General features: G+C 54.3%; 1 protein-coding gene across 1 annotated transcript in view; it reads left to right on the top strand.

The window, feature by feature from the left end:
• The first annotated feature begins 235 nt into the window (after positions 1 to 235).
• PADI3 (peptidyl arginine deiminase 3) overlaps positions 236 to 24,387 on the top strand; it is a 30,392-nt gene continuing 6,240 nt past the window's right edge. The window contains exons 1-14 of the mRNA XM_080800736.1: positions 236 to 364; positions 8,286 to 8,466; positions 10,779 to 10,851; positions 12,209 to 12,270; positions 13,195 to 13,312; positions 14,094 to 14,219; positions 15,908 to 16,086; positions 16,295 to 16,398; positions 16,502 to 16,613; positions 17,693 to 17,800; positions 18,986 to 19,137; positions 20,530 to 20,674; positions 20,784 to 20,886; positions 23,537 to 23,616. Of these exons, the coding sequence (XP_080656862.1) occupies positions 273 to 364; positions 8,286 to 8,466; positions 10,779 to 10,851; positions 12,209 to 12,270; positions 13,195 to 13,312; positions 14,094 to 14,219; positions 15,908 to 16,086; positions 16,295 to 16,398; positions 16,502 to 16,613; positions 17,693 to 17,800; positions 18,986 to 19,137; positions 20,530 to 20,674; positions 20,784 to 20,886; positions 23,537 to 23,616 (1,635 nt within the window). The 5' untranslated portion in view covers positions 236 to 272. The remainder of the gene's footprint in view (positions 365 to 8,285; positions 8,467 to 10,778; positions 10,852 to 12,208; positions 12,271 to 13,194; positions 13,313 to 14,093; positions 14,220 to 15,907; positions 16,087 to 16,294; positions 16,399 to 16,501; positions 16,614 to 17,692; positions 17,801 to 18,985; positions 19,138 to 20,529; positions 20,675 to 20,783; positions 20,887 to 23,536; positions 23,617 to 24,387) is intronic.

The following is a 24,387-nucleotide window of genomic DNA, read 5'->3' as shown; positions in this document are numbered from 1 at the left end:
CAGCCAGATGCCTGTGGGGACTTGCTCCCTTCGAGGGAGAAACTGACTCCCTCCATGCTAGGGGCGGAGGAACAGGTTCATATGCAAATGACGGGTTCCTTCCGGCCAATTCTGAGCTCCCGACTCTGGGAAGGGGCTGGGCTTCCAGGACTGGAGCCAATGAGCTAGCACCCCGGGCTGAAGAGGCGGGGCCGGTGTCCTTTAAACCACACGTCAAGGGATCTGCGGAGCAGTGTTGGGTTTGGTGGCCCAGGCCCAGTCCCAAGGCCAGCATGTCACTGCAGAGAATCGTGCGTGTGTCCCTGGAGCATCCCACCAGCGCCGTGTGTGTGGCTGGCGTGGAGACCCTCGTGGACATTTATGGGTAAGAGCCAGAGGCCTGGGGGTCTGCGGGCCATTGGTGCTGAACCCCTTGGTCTCTTCCCGCAAGCTGTGCAGGGCTTTCTCGGGGCGCAGGCCTGGCTCCACTGCCCTCCCCCAAGTCAGGGGACTTGCAGTGGTTGAGCTCTGGTCCAGGGCCTTGGAGGGTGCTGGTGTCATGGGGGTTTGGGCATAGAGGAGGACCCTGCAGGCTGGGTACACAAGAATAGGAAGAGGTGTGTATCCCAGCCGTGGTCCCCAGCTTATGAGCTCTGCAAAGAGCATCAGTCATTTCTTTAGAAATCATTTATGCTTATGTAGCACTTCCTGTGTGCCAGACACTGTTCGAAGCATGGCAATCTCCTTGAATTTAATCCTTGAACTTAAACGCTTCAGTTTAATCTCACAACAACCTATGAACTAAGGTTGTTGTCAGCTTCATCTCATTTGTTGGATGAGGAAACTGACACAGAGAGGGCAAGCCATTTGCTCAGGTCACACAGTCACTAAGTGTCAGTGCCAAGATTCATACCCATTCATGGTCAAGTGTCTTGTGATTTTAGCTGTGTGCCCCTTGAAGAGGAAGGATCTGGTTTCCTCCAGCCATTCAGAGCCCACCTGATATGGCCCTATTGTGTGCCAGGGCCGTGTCCTTAAAGCCAGTGGCTGGAGGTAAGGCCCCACCTTCTCTCCTTCCCAGGAAGAAAAGGAGAGTTTGGGCAGGGTTTTAGGAACTGGGCTCTGGGAACCACTGGGAAGCTGGCTACGTAGCTTTTTGGGGAGACTCCAGGGGTCCCAGCTCCAAGGCTGAGCTGAAGATGCAGGTAGTAAGGGGACAGGGAGGAGAGAAGGCAGAACTGTGTCACCATTCCCTTGTCACTGGTCTTGTACCCTCTCCTCAGACCAGGTTTTGAAACCTTGGCAGTACTGACGCAGTAATTCCCAGGTGCAGAGGGTGTCCTATGCACTGGGAGATGCTGAGCAGTGCCCTCGACTTCTACGGACCAAATGCCCATGGCACACCCCCACTAGTGACAGCCAAAAATGTCTCCAGACATTGCCAGTTGTGCCCCATAAGGGGTGGGGGAAATCACACCCCATTGAGAGCCAGTAACCCAGACTAAGACTTTAAAAATTGGAGCGAACTTAGTTGGAAGCAGAGATGGGGTTGGCCCCAGAGGGTTAGATGAGAAGGGGTGAGGGGCTGGTCATGGGGGGGAACCAAGTCTGGAGCAGACCTAGCCGAGCTAGGCATGGGGAGCTAAAGCCTGGCTGATGGTGGGTGGGCAGTGAGAAGTAGGAAGAGGATTTGGAGGAGGGGACAGCCACAGAGGCGGTACCAAGAGGAGTGACAAGGGAGGAAGGTGTCTGGCGCCACCCCCTCCTGTAGCACTGCGTGCCCATGGCCGTGACTCACCTGCGTTGGCTGCCTCATGCCCGTCGGGCAGATGTGCCTCCAGTTTGACCTGCCCGGGAGGCTCAGGGCCAGCTCCTCCCCTGTGGAACTTCCTTAGACGATGGAGGATGAATTGGGGCCACCAGAGGCAAAGGCAGCAGTGTCTTGCGGGTATGAGAATGGATGGGCCGTGTTGGGGTTCTCAGAGGAGACTGGGGGGTCAGCCACAGGGTGCAGGGCAGAGCCTCAGGCACCCTCAGATGAAGGATTCTTGGACCGCTATGACCAGACCATCTTGGGGGAGGGGGAGAGCTGCTGGTCCATTCATTCACACATTCATCAAGTATTTCTTTGGGGTCTAGCGTGGGCTGGGCACGGGGGCACAGCGGTGAACAAGGAGGCGTGGTCCCTGCTCTCTGAAAATCCTGTCCCTTCAGAGTCCTATCAGAGGCTGGACCACCTCACGCTTGGTGGAAGGATTCCTGTCTTGCTAGGGGAGAGGGACCGGGTCAGCTCTATGGTCCCTCCCAGCTTGGAGAAGTCGCCGCAATCCTGGTGCTCACACGGCGGGCCAATGAGGGAAAGGACAGTGGGTGTGCTGGCTCCGTCCTGGCTCTGTGATGACTTAGCAGCCGTCTGACTTCGGGAAAGTCACTTAACTTCTTGGAGTCTGTTTCTTCACCTGTAGGGTGGACACGGTCCTATCAGCGATGATACTTAGAGACGACTCCGTACCAGGTGCTGCCCGAAGTGCTTGGTGTTTGGTAACGAGTTCTCACAATTCCATGAGGGGGGACTGTCATCATCCCTGTTCTATAGATGAGGAAACAGAGCCACAGAGAGGTTGAGTAACTTGCCCCATGTCACACAGCCTGTGAGGAGTGGTGGCCCTGTTGTGGACCTTCACTTCAGAGGACTCTGGGGAGGACTGAATGAGACTGTGCGTGTGGAGCACATAGGTGATGCCGGGCCAGCGGTGGGCAGTCTATTATGCTGACTGCCACCACCTCCTCCATTACCACCACCTTCCCCTCCTCCTCCTCCCCCTCCCTCTTCCCCCCTCCTCCTCTTTCTTTTTCTCCTTCCTCGACTTCTTCTCCTCCTCCTCCTCCCCCTCTTCCCCCCCCCTTCATCATCATTTTAAGGCTCTGTCCCAGCCCTTTGGACAGCCTCAAGTGTCTCCACACCTGCCATCCACAAGATGGGTACAAACTCTGAACCCTACTGGAAGGAGGAGGTGATGGGAGAAGAGAAAGGAACATAAGCCCAGCAGTGAGAGCAGGTTTTCTGGAGGAAGGGCCCCAACCAGAGCCTTGAAGGATGAGCGCAGGCAAGACCATTGGGGTACTCTCTGTGGCAATGGACTGAACCCTGTCTTCTTGCCTTCCGTTGAGTGGGAGATGACCCTGACTTGGTAAAGGGGTTTTGGTTTCCTGAGCAGAGATTTCTAGGGGGAAAGGGAAGGAAGGGAGATACACGGGTGTGCTGAACCTCCCTGGGGATAAATGTGTAGCCAGGGTTGAAAACCACTGCCCTAGTTAGACAAGCTAACAACTCCTGTCCCCTCCTGCTCAGCAGAGACAGATCAATGGAGAGAAAAGGCAGAGGGCACCTGGGGGCCAGGATTCCTGCATTTTAATCCTAGCTCAGTCACCCTTTGCTACCTCATCTTGAGCCACTTTCTGTGCCTTCCTGGGGCTCAGTTTCCCCTCATGGGCCCTGATGAGGCTGACATTGAACACTGGGTTGCACGTTTTGCTCATGGAGGTGTCTGAGCCCCCTCCCTGGTTTGACAAAGTGGCTCTCCATTTGCTTCCCCCAGCTCGTGCTGTGTGAGAGCGATGATCTGCCTGGGCAGAGCGGGGCCCTGGGAGGCTGGTGCATCGCCAAATCTCCCAGTGACCAGGGCTTTAGGAAAAGGGTTCATGGGGCCACGATTTCTCAGGGGTACATTTTCTCAGGAGAAGAATGTGAGACTAAGGAGGGACCGTGGTCTTCTGACCCTGGTGATGGTGAGGCCAGAGGACTTGGGACCTGGGAACCTGGCTGAACAGGGAGGGGCCACGAGTACTGCCACCCAGAGCCCGAGCTGTCTGGGCCTTGAACTTCTCTGCCCTCGTGGGCCACGTCAGTGGGGACCATGGCGGTCATCTCGTCAACCTGTCTGTTTCAGCCACAGAGACCTTTCCCATCAGTTTTTTGGCTCTGAAATGTCTGGTTTCATTTTCCCAGAGGCCAAGACCCTGAGCCCATGAAAGGGGAGGATGGGTTTGGGTTTGCAGAGGAATGGGGGTCAGAACTGGTTGAGTCCCAGCCCCATCACCGACCAGCTGTGCAACTCTGGGCAAGTCACCTGTCGTCTCTGGTCTTGTCCCCTCATCTGTACAGTGGGGATAACAGGACCGACAGTGTGTGGCTGTGGGGATACCTTTGTCACCATTGTCACCATCATTGTCCTTACCATTGAGGGGTGACATAGAGCAAAAAGGAAGACCTGACTTGTCTTGACTCCTAGGACAAGGTGGGCTCACCCCGAGTCCTTCCCATGCTGCCCAGGGAGACAGCCCACGCTCAGCCACGGTTCTCAGACGTCACTGGGCATCAGTGTGGCTTGAAGGACAGGTTCTGGGGACCCTGCCAACAGCACAGCTGGGTCTGGACTCTGCATTTTCAACAGATAGGTCTGAGGTTGGCCACCGTGATGGTGACTAGCTGTCCTGGTTTGCCCAAGACCTTCTAGGTCTTAGCACTGGAAGTCCTACACTGCAGGACACACACGGTCTCTGACAAAACAGATCTGTTGGTCACAGTAGCGTGCTTCCCCTCCCCCTTCATCAACTGGGCTGGTAGGGCCTCCAGAGCAGGTGGGCCCCTGGGCTGGCCAGAGCTGCTCAGGGCGGGGAAGGGCCTCAGCCTGTACCGTGTGTGGATAGCCTCAGTGAGGGAAATCTGGACTGGGCCTGGGGTACAGTCTAGAGCAGCGTGCTGGCAGCTCGGGGTGGACAGGCTGGAGGAAATTTTGTCCTGCTGAGCCTCTGGCTTCTTCCCCTGCCCTCCACAAGATGGGAAATCCAGACCCTCCTGTACCTGATGCAGGCTCTTCTCCCAGAAGCCACCCTTTCGATCTTCTTAATAGCTTCCCTGATGGGGCGTGAGCACTGGACTGGGGGAGTCTGGACTCCTACCTTCTAGTCCCTTCTCTTCTGGGCCTCAGTTTCCCTGGAGTGAAGGAAGGCATGGGTTCCTTTAACTTTCACTCGTCTCAAGAGTTTACATGCACTGACTCCTTTAATCTCCACTTTATAGACGGAGACACTGAGGCAGAGGGAGGCCAAGCGTCTCCCTCAAGGTCACATACCTAGTGGGTGGTGGGGCTGGGATTTGGACCCAGCTTGCCCACACCCACAGGCTTAACCCCCTCACCTCAGCTCCAAGGTGTTGTCCCTCCTGATCAAGAACTTTTTCTGGCTCCCCATGACAGCCTGAGTTTACCCTTGACCTCCTAAGGCTTCACTGTGAAAATGCCTTCCCCTCAGATGTTTCTCCTCCTTGTCCTTGGTTCCCCTGCCTCTCTCCAGGAAGCTGCCCCCAGCGCCCCCACCCCCAGTCCACCCTCTCAACCTGCCTGTGTCTGCTCATTTCCCGTTTCTTTTTTTTTTTTTAAAGATTTTATTTATTTATTTGACAGACAGAGATCACAAGCAGGCAGAGAGGCAGGCAGAGAGAGAGGAAGGGAAGCAGGCTCCCCGCGGAGCAGAGAGCCCGATGCGGGGCTCAATCCCAGAACCCTGGGATCATGACCTGAGCCGAAGGCAGAGGCTTTAAACCACTGAGCCACCCAGGCGCCCCTCATTTCCCGTTTCTTAATTTACTTGAATATCACCCTTCCCCCATCTCGGATGGGCGGTTTTCCAAGCCTTTCCCATTATCTCATCTGAGCCTTGCAATTGCCCGTGAGGTTGACCAAATGGGTGTCATCATTCCACTTTGTAGGGAGGCTGGGTAATTTCTCAGGGTCACCTGGCTTATGTGCGACCCAGCCCAGTCTAGAATCCGACTCTTGACTCTGGTCCTGGCACCACTGGGCTCTCAGCATCTTCCCCCCAGGCCTGGCAGGATCTTCATCGGATCCCTGGTGCCTCATACAGGGAGGTACCCCAAACCCAGGGGCTGGGGCGGGGGAGCTGGGTGGGGTCCCATACCAGAAGGATCATCAAGTTGTTCACCTCGAGCTCATGGGCACCCAGGGTCCAAGCAGCAGCTTGGGGTTGGGGGGAGTTTCATGAAAAGTTTATAAGCCTCCTGGGGAGCTGGAGGCGACTCCAGAGTGGGTCTGAGGGTGCCCCCTGGGGTGGGGCGGGGGGCCCTTCATACCCAGTCTATCTCCACGTGTCTCTGTCTTTCTGGCTCTCCATCTCTCCAGTTTTTTCTACATCTCTTTGTCTTTCTCTGTCTCTGTCTTTCTCTGTCTCTGTGCCCCCATGCTTCTCTGTCCAGGTTCTGTATGTCCCATGATGGGGCTGGCTCCCACACCCAGGGCACAACAGGACAGAGGGTACCACCAGCCCTGGAAATTACAGGCTTTGGGAATAGGGTTGCCAGATAAAATCCAGGATGCCTAGTTAAATTTTTGAAATTCAGATAAACAATATTTTTTTAGACGTCCTTAGACTAAAACAACTATTCGCCGTTTGCCTGAAATCCGGGTCCAACTGGGTGTTCTCTATTTTTGTTTGCTAAATCTAGCAGCCCTCCTTGGGAGGAGAAGCAGGTGTGCTGGCCCCGCCCCACTGATGAGGACGCCAGGGAGGGCCACGCACTGGGCTGGGACCCGCCTCATGAAGTGGACCTTGGGCTTGGCTTATTTTTTTATTTATTAAAAAAAGACTTTTGAGAAGTATCAGGATCCCACTGGTGGAGGAGTGAAGAGGGTGTACTGAAGGAGGTCTGCTCTCCTCCCAGTGGGACAGGGAAAGGAGAAGGGCTTGGAGTCGAATCACCGGCTGCGCTAATTTGGGGAAGTCTCTGGCTCGTCCTGAGCCTCTGTATCCCCAGGTTTAAGTGGAAGTAATAATCCCTCCTCCCGGGGCCACAGTGAGGATGAAATGAATGCTGGTTGGATGGGCTCAGCCAGGCTGCCCTGGTGAGTGTGCAGAGGATGGGGGCCTCAGGGGCTAGAGGTATCGTGATTACTCCTGGGGAGGTGGTGGGTGAGAGTATGGATTCAGGAACCAGAAGGCTTGGGCCTTGCCACTTACTAGCTCCATGACCTTGGACGGTTTACTTAACCTCAGTTTCCCCATCTGTAAAATGGGAGACAATGGTAGTCCGCGTCTCCTAGATTTATTGAAAGGACTACGTGATGTAATAGACCTAAAAACCTGGCACCGGGCTAGCATATAGCCAGAGCTCGACAAATGTCAGCTCCTGTTATCCCCCAGGCACATGTGTATGCTGCTTCCTCCAGGAAGCCTTCTGGTCCCTCTGGCTCACAGTGGCCTGTCCCTACATGGGATTCCACTGACCACTGACTTCCTGGCCATGAGCCCCATCTGGCTGCCCTGGGCAGGGCTGTTTTTAACTCCCTGGTGGGATGGAAGGTTCTGGGGCAGTGGGGAGAGCAGTGGGTATATCTGCCTTGGTCTGGCAATGCCTCTGGGCACAGTGGGCGCCCCGAGTACCCCACAGACAATCAGAGGGTGAACAGACTGATTTCAAACAGGACTCCAGACTAGCTGGAGGAGGGGTGGGGGGCATGCAGTCCCAGGGCCAAATGACATAGACTTTTTAACCGTACAAATAATGACTGGTTGTGTGACTGAAACTGGCCCAGTTTCCCAGGTGAGACTGCAGCACCACAGCGAAGCAGGGGCTCTGTGTCAGAGATGCAAGGCAAACCTGGCTGTGCCATTCAATGCTGTGTGATCTTGGGCTTGGTACTTGATCTCTCTGAGCCTCAGTTTCTCACCTTTGCATTGGAAATGGTACCACTCACTTTGCAGACTTGTAAGAATAAAAAGAGCTAGGGACTACAAGGCACTTGGCACATGGTGGGCACTCCACAAGATTTACTGCCCTTCCCTAGGGAACACCCAGAGGACATCTCACCCACTAAAGAGGGATGCATTGGGACCTTGAGGGGGAGACTGCTCTTAAAGCCGTGGTCTTAGAATTGCACTGGGGTCCATTGGCTGGCTGGTGTCCCCTGAGCTCCTCGTGCCCAGCTTGGCACCAGGAGATTATAAAGTACTCAATTGGGTCCTAACTTTCAAAGAGCTTGTGGTTTTGTTGGGAGTTAAAATAACTCACAAGGGAAATGTTAATGAACACAGAACCTGGGAATGTGAGATTGCGAATGCATTCGCGTGGGGTCCAGGCTTCACTCCCAGGAGCTTGCTGTGGGGATCTGAGAGGATTGGGGTGGTCAGGGAGGGCTTCCTGGAGGAATCAAGAGTTTGAGCCAAAGCTCAAGCATCTGAACAGGTATGGCATCCCTCTAGCACTTCCCATGGTTTCTTGTCCTTCCCAGGTCAGTACCTGAGGGCACAGAGATGTTCGAGGTCTATGGGACCCCCGGCGTGGACATCTACATCTCTCCTAGTATGGAGAGGGGCCGGGAGCGCGCGGACACAAGGCGGTGGCACTTTGATACGGGGTTGGAGATCATCGTGGTCATGAACTCACCCAGCAACGACCTCAATGACAGTCATGTGAGCAGGTCCCCTGGTCCGGGGTTAGGGGGGTGGAGGGGGTGGGGCCGTGATCTAGCTCCACAAGGGTCGGCACCCTCTACTTACCCAGATGGCAGGGTAGCGTGATGGGTAAGTACCTACCCCTGGAACTAGCCAGCCCTGCAGCTTACAGACATAAACTGTGTGTCTGCTGGCAAGTCACATCAGCCCTCTAGACCTCGCTTTCCCCATCTGTAAAATGGGGATGATCATAGCCCCTTTCCTCCTGGTGTTGGTGTAGGGTGGAACATGAGTCAGCATTTGCTCCTTTTCTTGTTTCCCAAGACCCCGGTGAAGGGAGGTGTCCCCGTTTCTCTGTGTCAGGCCTCAGTTTCCCCATCTACAGGTTGAGGGTTGATTAGGAGATCTCTGCCACCCTGAGTGAAGGAGAGAAAGCAGAAATGGGGGGATACCAGTGAGAGGGGAGACTCCCTTCTACAAGGTGCCTCACCTCCTAATCCACCCTCTCCCTGACCCCCTTCCCTTCTCAGGCACATAACTTCCCTTCTTCTCCTCTCTCCTCATTCAGCCACCAAGGGTGAGTTTAAAAAGCCCCAGCTGTAGACAGTGTTCTGGCCTCATGGAAGGGGGCATTTAAAAGAGGGAAGAAATGGGGTGGCCCCGGAGCTTGGCCCAGGCGATGCCCCCTTAAAGGGGTCATGGGAAGCAGCTTGTTACTCGGGGGTGACAGGTTTCCCCTCCACGTCAGGGGTGGTGTTGCAAAAAACTGACCTTTTAAGGACCACTGACCATATGCCACGCCCTGGACAGCCATGACCTCACACAGCCCTCACAGCCGCTGCGAGAGGCAGGGTCTGATCCCCATTCCACCGGTGGGGCTGCCAAGGTTCAGAGTAGCTGTGTTCTGCACAGAACTGCCTGACTCTTGGGGGCAGGTTCCCTTCATCATCCCCTTGTCTTTTCCCACCCACGTATCTGAGATGAGCCCCTCCACGGAGCTCTGTGATGCAGGCGGACAGGTAAATGAACTCATTTTACAGATAAGGAAACCAAAACCACTTACCCAAAGTCAGCAGATCTAGTGAGTATCAGAGTTGGTGAGGTTCAGGACAGAGTCCCCGGGGCAGGGCAAGAGGACCAGCCAGCCGGTGAGGGGTCCCTCCTGGGTGCCCTGCCAAGCTGGGGGCCATGTGGATACCAAAGACCAAAGGAACTGCGGAGGGTCGGGGTGTCCTGCCCCTCCCCTTCCCCCATCTTTGCCCTGGATCCAGGTAACTGTGTGCCTGAGGCCAGCATCATCACTCAGGCTTGACAGTTGGGGGTCAGTGATTGCCGGATTTAGGGACTCCCAGCACTGAGGGGTGAATGGCCTCTGTAAGATCCTGAGCCTTCTGACAAAGCTGAGGGCCTCCATCAGGAGCGACCGTGCAAGCAGAAAGCAGGGATCGAAGGAGCTCTGACACGTGGGCATGAAGCTGTGTTCTCATCAGTCATTGTCAGACCAGCCTTAACAGCTATCGGGGCATACTGTAGCCAAGCACGGCGCCGAGCATGTCACCCACCTTCCTTCTTTGATGGTCACAGCCTACAATCAACCCTCTGCGGTAGGGACTATTATTATCCCTACTTTACAGCAGGGGACATTGAGGCCGGGAGAGGGCAAGTGACTCTTCTCAGGATAGTCACAAGTGGTGGATCCGGAATCGGAGCCCAGAGCTCTGGAGCAGTTCACACGATGCTGCCTGCCCTCTATGAACAGTAGCAGGCATGTCTGGGGCCCTTCCTATGGGGTCAGTCTGGTACGTGCATTGTTTCTAAGCGGCGCTATAATCCTCTGTGGGTGGCAGGGACCCGTATGCTTGCTGTTCTGCAGATGAGGAAAAAAGACAGCTCAGAAAGGTGAGGGACCTCAGCCAAGGTCAAAGAACCCAGAGGTGCTGGGCTCAAGACCAAACCTGTCTGAATCCCCCAGATAAGAAAGGGTCCCCAAACCCTACCCAGTCAGAGATCTCCTCAGTTTATGAGCAGCAAAACAGAGATCCAAAGGGGAGCAGGGGCTTGTCCAAGTCACACAGTAGTCATTGGCAGCACTGGGGCCCAGGTCTCCAGGGAATCCCTCACAAATGGTCCCATTTTACAGATGGGCCAAACAAGGCATGGAAAAATAAATGGCACAGAGACTAACAGAAGAGCTGGGTTGGTAAACTCAACTTCAGTGCACAGAGCTTCCTGAGACCCTCTCTCTGTCCTGCCAGATCCCCCAAGACCTGTCCTTTGGGGCGGGAGATATTGGCTTCTGCCAGCTTGACTCTAAGCCCATTTCTCTACAGGTTCAGATTTCCTACCATTCCAGCCATGAGCCCCTGCCCCTGGCCTATGCAGTGCTCTACCTCACCTGTGTTGGTAAGCTGGGGCCCATACAAGGGCCTGGGCCAAGTGTGGGGAGTGGCTGGGAATGACAAGGAACAGGGGTCTTTTTACAAACATCAACTCATTTTATTTTAAAAATTCAAATAAGGGTATATTTTAAAAATTCTAAGGGGATAAAAGAGTATATATATGGAAAAGTAAGCCTCCCTTTCTCCCAACCTAAGGCTTCCAGTTCCCCAAGCCCAGCATCCTTCTAGAGATCTGTGCTTGTGCAGGTGGACACAGGCATACCGGTACACTCCCTCCTTTTGGAAGCAAAGGGAGACATACTCCAGGCCTGGACCTTGCTTTTCCACCTTAAGATTTTTGTGCCAGTTGAACACAAATTGACATGTAAACTCCATGCACAGTAACTCAGATTGATTAATATAATAAAGGAAAAGGTAGATAACATGAATGAACAGATGGGGGCTTTCAACAGAGAGATGAAAACTATAAGGTGTCAAATGGAAATGCTGGAACTAAAAATCATGGTTTTTTAAAAAAGATTTTATTTATTTATTTGACAGAGATCACAAGTGGGCAGAGAGGCAGGCGGGGCGGGGGGTGGGGAGCAGACTCCCTGCTGAGCAGAGAGCCCGATGTGGGGCTTGATCCCAGGACCCTGGGATCATGACCTGAGCCGAAGGCAGCAGCTTTAACCCACTGAGCCACCCAGGCGCCCCATGGTAACAGATTTTTTAAAAAGGCTCCTGGTGGGTTGTCTTGGTAGACTTGACACAGCTGGAGAGAGGATCAGTGAACTTAAAGATAGGACAATGGTAAATTAGACTGTACTAAATTTTAAAACTTTTACACAATAGAAGATAAGCAAAAAGTCAAACTATGGTGCTGCCTGGATGGCTCAGTCCATAGAGCACATGAATCTTGATCTCAGGGTTGTGAGTTCAAGCCACACCTTGGGAACAGAGCTTACTTTAAACAAAAAGGGAAAAAAAGTCCGAATATGGACTGTGAGAAGCAATTTACAATGCATACAGCTGATTTGGTACACATAGATTATGGAGAACTCCAATCAATAGGAAAAAAACATACACTAACAGAACAGGCAAAGACTATGAACAAACAATTCACAGAAGAGAAAGTCCCAGTGACCAGAACCTAAATAGAAAGATGCTTAATACTTAGCATTGCCAAGGATGTGGAATTGGGAGCTCCTGGATGGTGGGTGGGAGTTTGCATGGGTACAAGCACCTGCAAAGCACTTAGCAAGAAAGCTGAAAATGCTCTGTCTGCAGGAGGCATTGTTAGAGGCGAAATATGCATTATTGGACTTGTGCCGGACTCCTGGGAACCCCATAGTGACTCACTCTCTGTCCTCCCCTTACAGACATCGCTCTGGATTGTGACCTGAACTGTGAGGGCAGGCAGAATAGGAGCTTTGTGGACAAGGTAGGGTGACTCAACCTGGACCCAGAAAGGGGCATGGAGTTTGGCATTGACCTAGGCTGGGTTAGGAGGGGCAAGGCCATTACAGGTATCCCCCTGCCTCCTAGCTGGTGCCGAGGTTGGGAGAGCCAAATGGGAAGTAGGCATGGCTGGGGGAATTCTTTCACCAGGAGAAAAATCATTACCAAGAATTATCAAGCATATACATGCCCAGGACTCAGCAAACTTTTTCTGTAAAAGTGAGATAGTAAATATCTTAGGCATTGCAAAGTGTCTCTGTTGCAACTCTTCAGTTCTGCCATTGTAGTGTGAAAGAGCTGTAGTCAATTCAATGGATGTGACTATTCCAATAAAACTTGATTTACAAAAACAGGCAGCGGGCCAGAGGTGGCCCCCGGCCCTGGCATGCCAACCTTCTGATCTAGGCGAAAGGGGAACTCTGCCAAATATGAGGCTGGTAAAGAACTTTGGGCTGAACTGTTGTGGCACTCAACGCATTGGGAGATCTTAGCAGAAGGTCAAGGTGGGCCTCAGGAACAAGGAAGACTTCCTTTGAAGTCCACTTGAGCTAGGCTCTAAAGCGATGCAAGAGGGAGGGGATTCCAGGTGGAGGGACCAGCGGGAGCCAAGGCTTGGAGCCGGGAACAGATCTGTAATCGGGAAGTTGTCTGTTGAGAAATAAGACACTGGCCCAAGACACACTGCATTTGGCCATGAAAGACCTCTGCGTAGTTTGGACTTGCTGGTGTGGGCAGTCTGGAGCCACGGCCGTGTCTGGTGCAGGAAGTGCTTCTGTGAGCATGGACCTGTCCTCACAGGGAAGGCAAAGAGGAGGAGACGGGGGTCAGGAGGCTGACCAGCAGGTTGCTGGGCGGGGGCAGAGGACAGGTCCGAGCCCCATCACCAATTACGCTTTGCCATTGGCAGCGGGATTGGGTCTGGGGGCCCGGCGGGTATGGAGCCATCCTGCTGGTGAACTGCGACAGGGACAATCTGAACTGTCATGACCAGGACAACCAAGACCAGCAGGTGCGCTGCCTGCAAGGTAAGGGGGTGCCCCGGGTCACTGCTCAGCTACCCCGCAGGTCGCACTGGAGGGAGCACCGGGGGCCAGCGTTCCAGCTCCCAGACACACTTTGATGTCACTCAGAACCTGCCTCACGCTGGCAGCTAACCCCTCCCAGCCTGTCTGTGGCGGATCCAAAGCTTCCTATCTGCACCCCAAATCTAGCCTCCCCACCAGGCACCCCGGGCCTGCATCTCAGGATGCCCCACGTTCTAAGTCAGTCCCGCACTGCGCACAACAGCCCCGAGAGGAAGACCACAATAGTGGCCTGGGGAGCGGGACAGGTGCCTTATGCCTGGGCGGGCACAACTTCTCCGGAATGTGGGCACATGTATCCCTCGTTTCAGACTGGGGAACACTGAGGCTCGGGGAGGGAGGAGCCTGCCTGGTGTCAACAGAGAGTGATGCTTGGACTGAGACCAGACTCTCAGCTGCACGCCACCCAGGTGGCCTACCTACCGCACGCTTCTCACCTGTCCCCGGGCTCAGGGCGGGCCGCTCTGTACTTGCCGTTGCTCCGGGCAGGTGAGGGAGCGGAGGTCCAGAGAGGGTCGGACGCATTCATGTGGCACACGCTTCAGACATCCTCCTGGTTTGTTCTTGACGGTTTCTAGCATTTTCACAGGCTGGGCAGAGTCGGGGCTCAGAGACCCAGGGCTTGGTGCCCTCTGCCCCGGGGAGGGGGGTGTGTGGTGGGCAGGAGGAGAAGACATGGGGTGTCAGGGGCCCACAGAGCTGCCACCCCTGTCTGGCTCTGCAGACCTGGAAGACATGTCCGTCATGGTCCTGAGGACCCAAGGCCCTGCCGCCCTCTTCGATGACCACAGACTCATCCTCCACACTTCGAGCTATGAAGCCAAGTGGGCACGGGTCTTCCACGCCTGCGGTGAGTTCATGCCCATCCCCTCCCCCTGTACCCACTGCCCTGGGTGGGGGGGGTCTCAGTTTCCCCACCTTGGACCAGAGGGCAGGCTCTGCTCTGGCTTCCAGCCTGCCCTCGGGGGCAAGGAAACATGGTCAGGTGGGGAAACTCTGAAACAGGTGGGCTGGCGTCCCCACACAGCCATGGCCCAGGGTCGTTTGATTGGATAAATTAAAATATATTCAGGGGCACCTGGGTGGCTCAGTCAGTTAAGCGCCTGCCCTTAGCTCAGGTCATGATCTCAGGGTCCTGGGATCAAGCCCCAAGTCAGGCACCCTGCTTAGCGGGGAGTCTGCTTCTCCCTCTCCCTATGCCCCTCCCCCTCAAATAAATAAATAAAATCCTAAATAAACATATTTAAAAATATAATTTAAGCATGTTCAGAAATTCTTATCAAAATTTTCAAACATACAGAAAAGTAGCGAGAACAGCGATGATCCCCTGGACACTAGTCACTCAGATTCAACAATTACCGCTGTTTGCTTCTCTTGCTTTATCTGTATCGTAAAGCCACTCCCAGACACGATGGCTATTGTTCCTGCAGAATTTAGCATGCATCTCCCCCCAAAACCAATGACAATTGTTCTACAGAGCCACAGTCTGAGCAAGGACATAAAATCCCTTTTAAAGATACAAATGCATACAAGTAATAAAATGCTCGTTTTTAAAAAGCTCAAAAAAGGGGTGTCTGGGTGGTGCAGTGGGGTGGGCGTCTGACTCTTGGTTTTGGCTCCAGTTGTGACCTCAGTGTCCTGAGATCAAGCCCCACGTCCAGCTCCGCGTTCGGTGGGGAGCTTGCTTGCGATTCTCTCTCTCCCTCTGCTCTCTGCCCCTCCCCCCACTCACACACGTGGACTCTCTCTAAAATAAATCTTTAACAAAAAAAAAAATCAAAAAATTTTAAAAGACCAAACAAGATAGAAGTATATAAGGTAAAAAATGAGAGTTCCTCATCCCTACCCCTAAACCTGACTTTTGAAAATGCGTTCACTGTTAATGATTCGCTATGTGTTCTTCCTGACTTTTCTCTGTAGGCATCAAACGTGCATGCGTGTGTGTGCACATGTGTGTGTGGTGGACATTCCTTTCTGAACCAACGCAGCTCTGCCTCGGTCTTTTGCACAGCTGCGTGGTATTCTGGAGCACGGGCGTGCTGTGGCTCACCCGCTGCCCTGAGCACACGGCGGTTCGCGGTGCTCTGATTTGACCACAGCACAGGTTCCTCGAGGGCAGGGATCTTGCTCACGGCTGTATCCTGAGCCTGGAACCTGGCCTCCTAGGTGCACAGTAGGTTCTCAGTAAATACTTGTTCAATGACTAAACAGCGTGAATACCCATGTACATGTATCTGTAGCAAAGACACCTAGAAGCGGGATTGCTCATTAGGAGTAGACTTTTTTTTTTATTTTTTTATTTTTTGCGAGATGCTGCCGGGCTGTCCTCCAGAAGGTCTGAACAGACGTCTTAGAGAGGAACGGCCTTTCCACTGGCCTCGCCCACACTGGGGATCAAGCATCTTCTCTCCTTCGCTGACGGGAGGGCAGAGATGGGGGCTGCTATCTGGCGTGTGAGGTTGGCCCAGCTCCTCCTGCGTCCGTCGTGCTCTGTGGGCCTACCTAGAGGTCACAGCCATCCCTCCCATCCCCTCCCAGGTCCTGAAGACTCGTGCGAGGCCTACAGGCATGTGCTGGGCCAGGACAAGGTGTCCTACGAGGTGCCCCACTTCCACGGGGACGAGGAACGCTTCTTTGTGGAGGGCCTCTCGTTCCCCGATGCCAGGTTCACGGGGCTCATCTCCTTCCACGTCACCCTGCTGGACGACTCCAACGAGGTGAGGGCCGGCCGGGGCAGAGAGGGTGAGAGAGGAGGGCTCCATCCCCGAGAGAGATGGGCACCACCGGCGCGGAGGACCCCAGACCTCTTGACCTCCCCCGCCCCTGCTGCGGCCCCTCTAGAAATGAGGAGATGCCAGGGGCATCAGCTGGGTCTCTGGACTCCAAAGCCAGTGCTCTTCCCCGTCTGCCCGTCTTCTGCTGTAGGATTTCTCCGAGTCCCCGATCTTCACCGACACCGTGGTATTCCGCGTGGCACCCTGGATTATGACGCCCAGCACCCTGCCGCCCCTGGAGGTGTACGTGTGCCGGTGAGTGTGGGAGGTGGGCGTGGGTGTCCTTCGGAGGCTGGCGGCCCCTCTTGTCTCCACACCTGGCTCGGTCCTGAGCCGTGCTGCCTGGGCTCGTCTGCAGTGTGAGGAACAACACGTGTTTTGTGGACGCGGTGGCGGAGCTGGCCAGGAAGGCCGGCTGCAAGCTGACCATCTGCCCGCAGAACGAGAACCGCAATGACCGCTGGATCCAGGTACCTGGGCCGCCGGGCAGCGTCCAGCCAGGACCGCATTGGCATCGTCGAGGGAGAGGTTGGCCCATCCTAACTGGGGGCGGGGCTGGGGGTGGGGTTGCTTGTGGATATCTAGAAGGACCTGGGGGCTGTGACTGGCCTCCCCAGGGCACTCCTTTTTTTTACTCTAGACCTAGAGCTCCCTCCCTCTCCCTAGAACTTTCTAGAAACCCAGGCACACACTGACACTGGATTGAACCTGCATTCACCCACAGGATCTGGGCTAGGCACCGGGCTGGCCCTGAACGGGATAGTGGAGGTGTGGGACACAATCCCTGCCCTCAGCAGCCTGGCCCTATGGTTCCCCACGGAAGGCGACTTTGTCCTCCAAGGGACGTTTAGCAGTATCTGGAGAAATGGCTGTCACCCTGACGATGCTACTGGCTTCTAGTGGGTAGAGCTTGGGGCTGCTGCTATGTGTCCTACAGTGAATGCACAGGGTAGCCCCACAGCAAAGAATTGTCTGGCCCCAGGGGCCATGAATGCTAAGGCTGAGAAGCCCTAGTGTGGTGAACTATTGCAACAACCCCCCTCCCCCTGCCCCTGCAATTGAAAATGTAGTAGGGGTGCTGGGCCATCTTTGCCTCCAGGACCAGAGAGGTCAGGATGAAGCTAGGCTAGATGTTGAGAGATCTGAGAAGGAGGCAGACCTATACTTCCTTTGGTCCCCTCAGCCCTGCCCTTGACCAGGTGTAGAGGCCAGAGGTGCCGGCTGATGTCTAGAGACTTGTTTGTCCAACTCAGGCCACCCCGACCCCCTCTCTGTGGCCACTCTCCCTGATCCGGCATGGGGACACCCCCAGGGTCACATCCACGTTCTAGTTATTCCCTGCCTGTCTTGCTGTGTGACCATAGGTGAGAGCACACCGTCTCTGAGCCTCCAGCCCCTCCTCCAGCCAGCAGGCGTCAAGAACCCCCGTCTTCTTCAGCCCAAAGGGCAAAGCTGGCCTGAAACCAAGAACCCACAAGAACAGTCCTCCCCAAAGCGCTCAGTCCCAAATGAGGCTCCGTTGTCCACAGGGTGTGTCTCTCGTTCGCAGGACGAGATGGAGCTGGGCTACGTTCAGGCGCCGCACAAGACCTTCCCGGTGGTCTTTGACTCCCCCAGGAACGGGGAGCTGCAGGACTTCCCTTACAAAAGAATCCTGGTGAGTGGTCGGGGGCCACAGGCTACAGCCTGGCTCGGAGGGCCGAGGAACGTTTCCCGAAGCCCCACCGGGGTGTAGAGTCTAGGGCGCGGTACTGGGGACCACGTTCTTTAGGGACAGGAGTGACCAGATAAAATATGGGAGATGCCTCGTTACATTCAAATTTCAGGTCAGCGATGAGGAACTTTTGGTATAAGTATGTTCCCAACCTTGCACAGGACATAGTTATACTAAAAATATACTCGTGCTTTATCCGAAATTCAAATGTAACTGGGCGTCCTATACTTTTTATTTACTGAATTTGGCAGCCCTAGGTGAGGGCGGGGTGAGGTAGTGCCGCTGTTCAGAACACAGGATTTGGAGGCAGAACAACCCGGCTCTGTTACTCAGATGCTGTGTGGCCTGGTGTGAGTCACTTCCCCTCTCTGAGCCTCGGTTTCTTCATCAGCAAAAATGATGTGACAGCCCTGGCCTCACAGATGTTTCTGAGGCTTCTCTGTCCTGAGCAGAGGGAGCACACAGCACTGTTAGCTGAGATTGATATTGGTAATAAGAACGACTGTGAAGATGGTCTTTGGGGACCAGGACCTCCTAGAAGAGAGAGGGGAGACTCCCTTGATGCTGGAGAGAGCATGAGGCCCTTCCAACCCCTGCTGGATCACAGAGGTGGTAGGAGCTCTCCCCTGGGCCTCAGTGTTGTTTGAGTTCCTTCTAAGAGATGGCCCTGGGGAGCTCTCCCCTTTTTCAGACTTGAAAGACTGAGGCTCTATCCCTAGCCCCTTGGCCCCCAGGAACAGGCTGCTCTAGAAAAGCCAAGTACTTGCCCTTGGGCTGCACTTGGCAGAAGTCTGCTCAGAGGGAAAGGGGTGGGGGCCATAGCCTTGGGCTCCATGTCTAATGGGGAGTATAGGCAACTGCAGCCCCATCCACAGTCTCCCTGTGACCACGGGGATCACGTGCTCTAAGGTGGCAGCAGACCCAGTGTGCCTGTGTGTTTCACAACTTTAACCCCTATGCATGTGTGAAATATTGAATAGGTCAGATCCCTGTCTTTGACTCAGTATTTCCATCCGAAGAATGGACAGACACCCCTGCCCCATCCTGAAGGAGCTCAGAGCCCAGCAAGTTGATTCAAGCTCTTTCTGGTGACCCCCACCCCTAGCCTGACTCAGTTTCCTCTGCCAGGGTCCAGATTTCGGCTATGTGACTCGTGAACCACTAGACAGCTCTGTGAGTGGCCTGGACTCCTTCGGGAACCTGGAGGTCAGCCCCCCAGTGGTGGCCAATGGGAAAGAGTACCCCTTGGGGAGGATCCTCATCGGGGGCAACCTGCCTGGGTGAGAGAGGGGCAGGGAGGGGTGTTCCTTCGGTGGAGGGTGGTGATGGTGGCAGGGGTGGAGGTGGTGAGGGATCATTCCACTCCTGGGAGAGAACCCATGAGGAGTGATAGATTCCTAGTTCTAGGTGAGGTAGGGGAGGCCGTGGGCTGATGACTGGACACTGTCCATTGACCTTGGTGAATTTTGAGAAGGCCACGGTGAGCGGAGACCTAAGAGATCATTCAGTCCAGCCTTTTCATTTCACAAGTGAGCCCAGAAAGGGTAAAGTGACCTGGTACAGGTCACACAGAATCCAAAGTTGTGACTAAACTTAGGTCTTCTGTTTCCAAAAAGAAATGATACTGCTAATAATGGTCTATTAATTAATAGTTCTAGAAGAAAAAGCTTCAAGTCTCAACAGTCCTGGAGCAATTACATTTCAAGAGCTTGTTCATACTATAATGTAAATGACTATCATCAGATATTTTCCTGAGAACAGGAGAAGGAAGGTATAGGACATGAAAAATGAGATGTCATAACACACAGACACACACACACACACACAGAATAATAGACTATTTGTTGTTCAACATGTGACACAGAGATACTGATGCAAAAGAAAAGGAATTATATGGTGATGGTTTTTTGTCGTGGAATAGACCAGGCCATTGAGCCATCCAAATTCAACAAAGCAGTTAGGACAAACTCGCAGTCAAATAACAGGTGAATCAAGAGGCTTTGGAGGGGACTCACTGCCCTCAACATGTGATCCCACAGAAAGAGGAAGTTCAAGGTGTCTGGGTGCCTCAGTCAGTTAAACGTCCAACTCTTGATCTCAGCTCAGGTCTTAATATCAGGGTCCTGAGTTCAAGCCCTACCTTGGGCTCCTACAGGATGTGGATCCTGTTTAAAAAAAGACAAAAAAGAAAGGAAATTTGGGCTGTGCCGTTAGATACTTATGTGGAAGTCCAAAGAAGAATGGGGGCTAAGTTCACGAGCATAAAATGCTGGGGCTATGTGTTCCTTGGGGTGATCTTGTCCACCTGTCTCCCCACTGATGAACAGAAGGTGAGGCCACAGCAAGAGAGACACAAGTTAAACTCCCAGAAGAGCCGCCTGACCGCAGGGGATGGAATAGGGTGGAGAATGTCTCTAGGAGCCAGTGAGGATAGGTCCGAGGGTGGCTCTGAGCGTTTGCTGGGATGGCAAGACCTGGGGGTCACCGACTGGATGGGGTTGAGCTGTCCAGCCCCCACCTGTTCAAGAGCTCAGCCTGAGAAGAATTTAAAGGATGCAGTGCATGTTTTTTTGTTATAAAGCATTGGATATTGCAGAAACTCAAACTTTGTCATTCCATTTCTGCACAGACATTTTAAAGCTAAGCAATGTTTTTGACCCCTCCGGCCCCAGGTCCAGCGGCCGCCGGGTCACCCAGGTGGTGCGGGACTTCCTCTATGCGCAGCGGGTTCAGCCCCCCGTGGAGCTCTTTGTGGACTGGTTGGCCGTGGGCCACGTGGATGAGTTTCTGAGCTTCGTCCCTGCCCCCGATGAGAAGGTAAGGACAGTGGTGAGCTCGCCTGTCGCTGGTGTCTGGGTCAGAGGATGAGCTCCAGGGGGCCAGGCTGAGGCCGGGGAACTCAGGCGGTTCTGCCCTCTCCACACAGGGCTTCCGGATGCTCCTGGCCAGCCCTAGTGCCTGCTTCAAGCTCTTCCAGGAAAAGCAGAAGTTGGGCCATGGCAGGGCCCTCCTGTTCCAAGGGGTTGTTGGTGGGTACCCATGCTGCGTCCCTCATCCCAGGCTTCCCACCCCCTCCCCTATCTAAAGCAGGACACGTCATGGCTTGAGTGACAGATGGCCAAGTCTATATAGCAGGGTGGTCCCCCCAAAGAGCCTCATTGTTGCTGTATGCCTTGTCCCCACTGGCCCCCGCTGCCTGCAGCTAGGAGCAGGGACATGGCGAGCCACATGGGCCTGGGACCAGTGTCATCAGACAACGCCCTCACCTTAGGAGGTTTGGTGCTCTGCCATCACTGTCTCGAAGTTCTTAGCCATCGGGGCTTCGTGAATGAAACCTCTTGCTGCCTCCCAGGGGTGAGATCCCTTCTGTACCCCCCGAATCCCTGAAGCCTCAGTCAACCAGCTGGTGGGGCCTCCCCTCGCTGCCTCCCCTTCTCAACCCCCTCCCCGCTGTGGCAGTTGTTGTAGCAAGAGCCTGGGCTTGGGGAGGCCTGGGTGCATGGGCCCCTCGGCATCCCCAGGGGTAGGGGGGTGGGTCCTGGCATTAACTGTCCCTGTCCTGAACCGGCAGTGCCCCAGGTCATGGGGTGGGCACCTTGCAAGGGGTGAGCCTCTTGCCCACACCTGAGCCAGGGAGCTAGCACACCGCTGTGCAGAGTCTGCCTGTTTATCATGGCTCAGGATGGTGGGCCTGGGGGAAGGGGAGACATCTGGCCTGATTTAGGTCCTGTGGCTCATGGGCTGGGATGTCAGGCAGCCGGTGGGCTGTGCGCACGCGCCAAGTTTCAACTGGGGCTCCCAGCACTGTGGGGGTCTGTGCTCACCAAGCAGGTGTCCTGTGACCAAGTGAGCATGACATCAAAGAGCAAGTAAAAAACCAACATGACAGGGCGGGAGAGAGACCCTGGAGGAAGGAAAGAAAAGGCCTTTTATTTTTGTACTTTTTTAAAAAAATTTATTTATTTGAGAGAGAGAGAGAGATCACAAGTAGGCAGAGAGGCAGGCAGAGAGAAAGAGGGGGAAGCAGGCTCCCCGCCGAGCAGAGAGCCCGATTATTTTTGTACGTTTATTGAAACTTTTTTTCCCTGTTCTTTGAACGAAGGGTCCCACATTCTCATTTTGCTTGGAAAGGATTCTGAGAGCCATTGCTGGCTGGGGCTGGGGGCAGTGCACCTACTTGCTGGGATCGCTCATTCCCATCCGCACCAAAAGTGTGTGAATCGGAGAGGACTGGTCCTCTCCGACAGGGACCCTGGCGGTCTCAGGGCAAAAACCTTTGGCTGGGGGGACTATAGCTTTTCTTGGCCTCATGGTAGATAAATAATGTCCTGGACCAAACCTCCAAGGGAAAAGATTGTGGAGAATTCAGAAGCTCTCAGTAGAACTTTGCAGTTACTTTCTCCCCGTTTACGATCCTTACCCCATTCCCAAGGCCACTCTGGAACCCCAGGTGTAAAGTGGAAGAAACACAGTCTTCCCAGTCCCTTTGTTCCCATAAGGATCATGGCTAAATGCCTTTGGGTCCAGAGCAAACCTGAAAAAGCCTCAAATCCAGATGTTACGGATCAGGTGGAGGGAAGGCCATCATCACCTTTCCTGGAAGGACCACGTCCTCAGTGAACAAGACCCAGGAACAGGCTGAGTGGGTTTCCCAGCCATCCAGCTGGGAAGGAGAATGTGGGAATTCATGGCCATGAGGCCACATGAAGCCACTGTGCCCCAGGAGACCAGCATATCTCACTGGCCACACTGTGTGCCAGACCCCACTTACTATCCCCTCCTCCTACAGACCCAAGAGCACGGGGAATTCAAGGGAGTCACTGGCCCAAAGGGCTCAGCAAGCACACAATGGAGCTGGGACTGGACCCCAGCTGGTGGACCCCTGCTGGGGCGGGGGGGTGATGCTGAGCCTGCAGACAAGCGCATGGGTCCAGGGGGCCCTGTCTTTCCCCTTGGTCAAGGTTCGCTGTCTTTTGTGAGCACTGGGCTGGGGTTTGAATCACAAGCTCCCTGTTTCCTAGCTGTAAGCTCCTGGGTGAGTCTTTTTGCTTCCCTGACCTGAAGGTGCCCATCTGTAAAGAAAGGTGACAATGCACACCTTGTGGGGTTACAGGGAAGTTAAATGAGGTGTCGAATGTGGAGAACCGAATCCAGGGCCCTGGTAAGAGCTCGCTGGCAGCTGTGAGGATTGTGAGCCTAACTAACCTCCCCTTCCCCGCCCAGCCCATCAGGGAGACTCCAAGGAGACTGTTGGCCATGAGTTCCCCTCGTGGAGGGCAGGGACAGGGTCCAGTGGTGTCCCTCAGGGCTGATGGACAGGTGGATGACCCAGCCCCACTACCTCGACCAGCAAGAAAGAAGAGGGATCAGCACCCAGTGCCCTAGAAGGGGCGGACGTTTCCGGTGAAAGGCATCACTACTTCTGGCGAACTCAAATAGAGCTCTAAGTTCTGTGGCACTCAGCCACCTGTCCGTCCCTCCCACCCTCAGGCTTGTGCAGTGGCCAGGCCGAGCTCTGCTGGGTGGTGTCTACCCCATGTCCAGAAAGGCCAGAGAGCTACTGACTCACAAGACCAGTAGCTGTGAACATGACCTCTGCCTGGCTGCCTCCCAGAGCCAGTGACCCTCAACTCTGGCATTGTTCCTGCTCCTCCTCTAACATCTCTCTCTCCCTCTCAGGGGATGAGCCGGTCAACAACGTCTCCATCAACCAGGTCCTCTCCAATGCAAACCTCATCAGCTTCAATAAGTTCGTGCAGGTACAGGGCTATGAGGAGAAGGTGGGCATGGCTGGGGACAGCAAAGGGGACAGAGTCTGAGGCTCAGGATCCGTGAAAGCCCAGGCTGGAACTGGCCCAGACAGAGGGGCTCCAACCCCTCCTCTTATCCAGGAGAAATGAGGGGTAAGTCGTGTGCATGTGAGGAGGACACACATCCAGGCAGAGGAAAGGGCACAGATGATAGCCCTGAGGTAGAACGAAGGGGCATGGAATATTTGAGGATGAGCCAGGGGTTTCTGGGGAGATGAGGGGAGCCTGGGTCACCAAACAATGGAGGGTATTGCAAGGGCGTTGACATTTGAGGCCACTAGGGCATTTGGGCAGAGGAGGGCCCTGATCAGATTTATGCTTTGAAAGGATTGCTCTGTGGCTGTGTTGAGAATATATCAATATTTCATAGCAGGGGGTAGGGGTAGTGACATTAGGCCCCAGCAAGAAACACGAGGGACCTCAAGCTGGAAAACTGAAATAGTTTAATCAGGGTATATTTATTTATTTATTTGACACACACACACACACAGAGAAAGAGATCACAAGTAGGCAGAGAGAGAGAGAGATCGGGGGAAGCAGGCCCCCCGCCGAGCAGAGAGCCTGATGCGGGGCTCGATCCCAGGACCCCGAGATCATGACCCAAGCCAAAGGCAGAGGCTTAATCCACTGAGCCACCCGGGTGACCCATTAAAGATTTTATTTATTTGAGAGAAAGAGAGCGAGCATGAGAAGGGAGAAGGTTAGAGGGAGAAGCAGACT

This window comes from Martes martes (assembly GCF_963455335.1).
Source record: "Martes martes genome assembly, chromosome: 4".
In the NCBI taxonomy this organism is placed as follows: Eukaryota; Metazoa; Chordata; class Mammalia; order Carnivora; family Mustelidae; genus Martes; species Martes martes.
The sequence above is the reverse complement of the archived record's forward strand: the minus strand, read 5'-3'. Positions and strand labels throughout refer to the sequence as shown.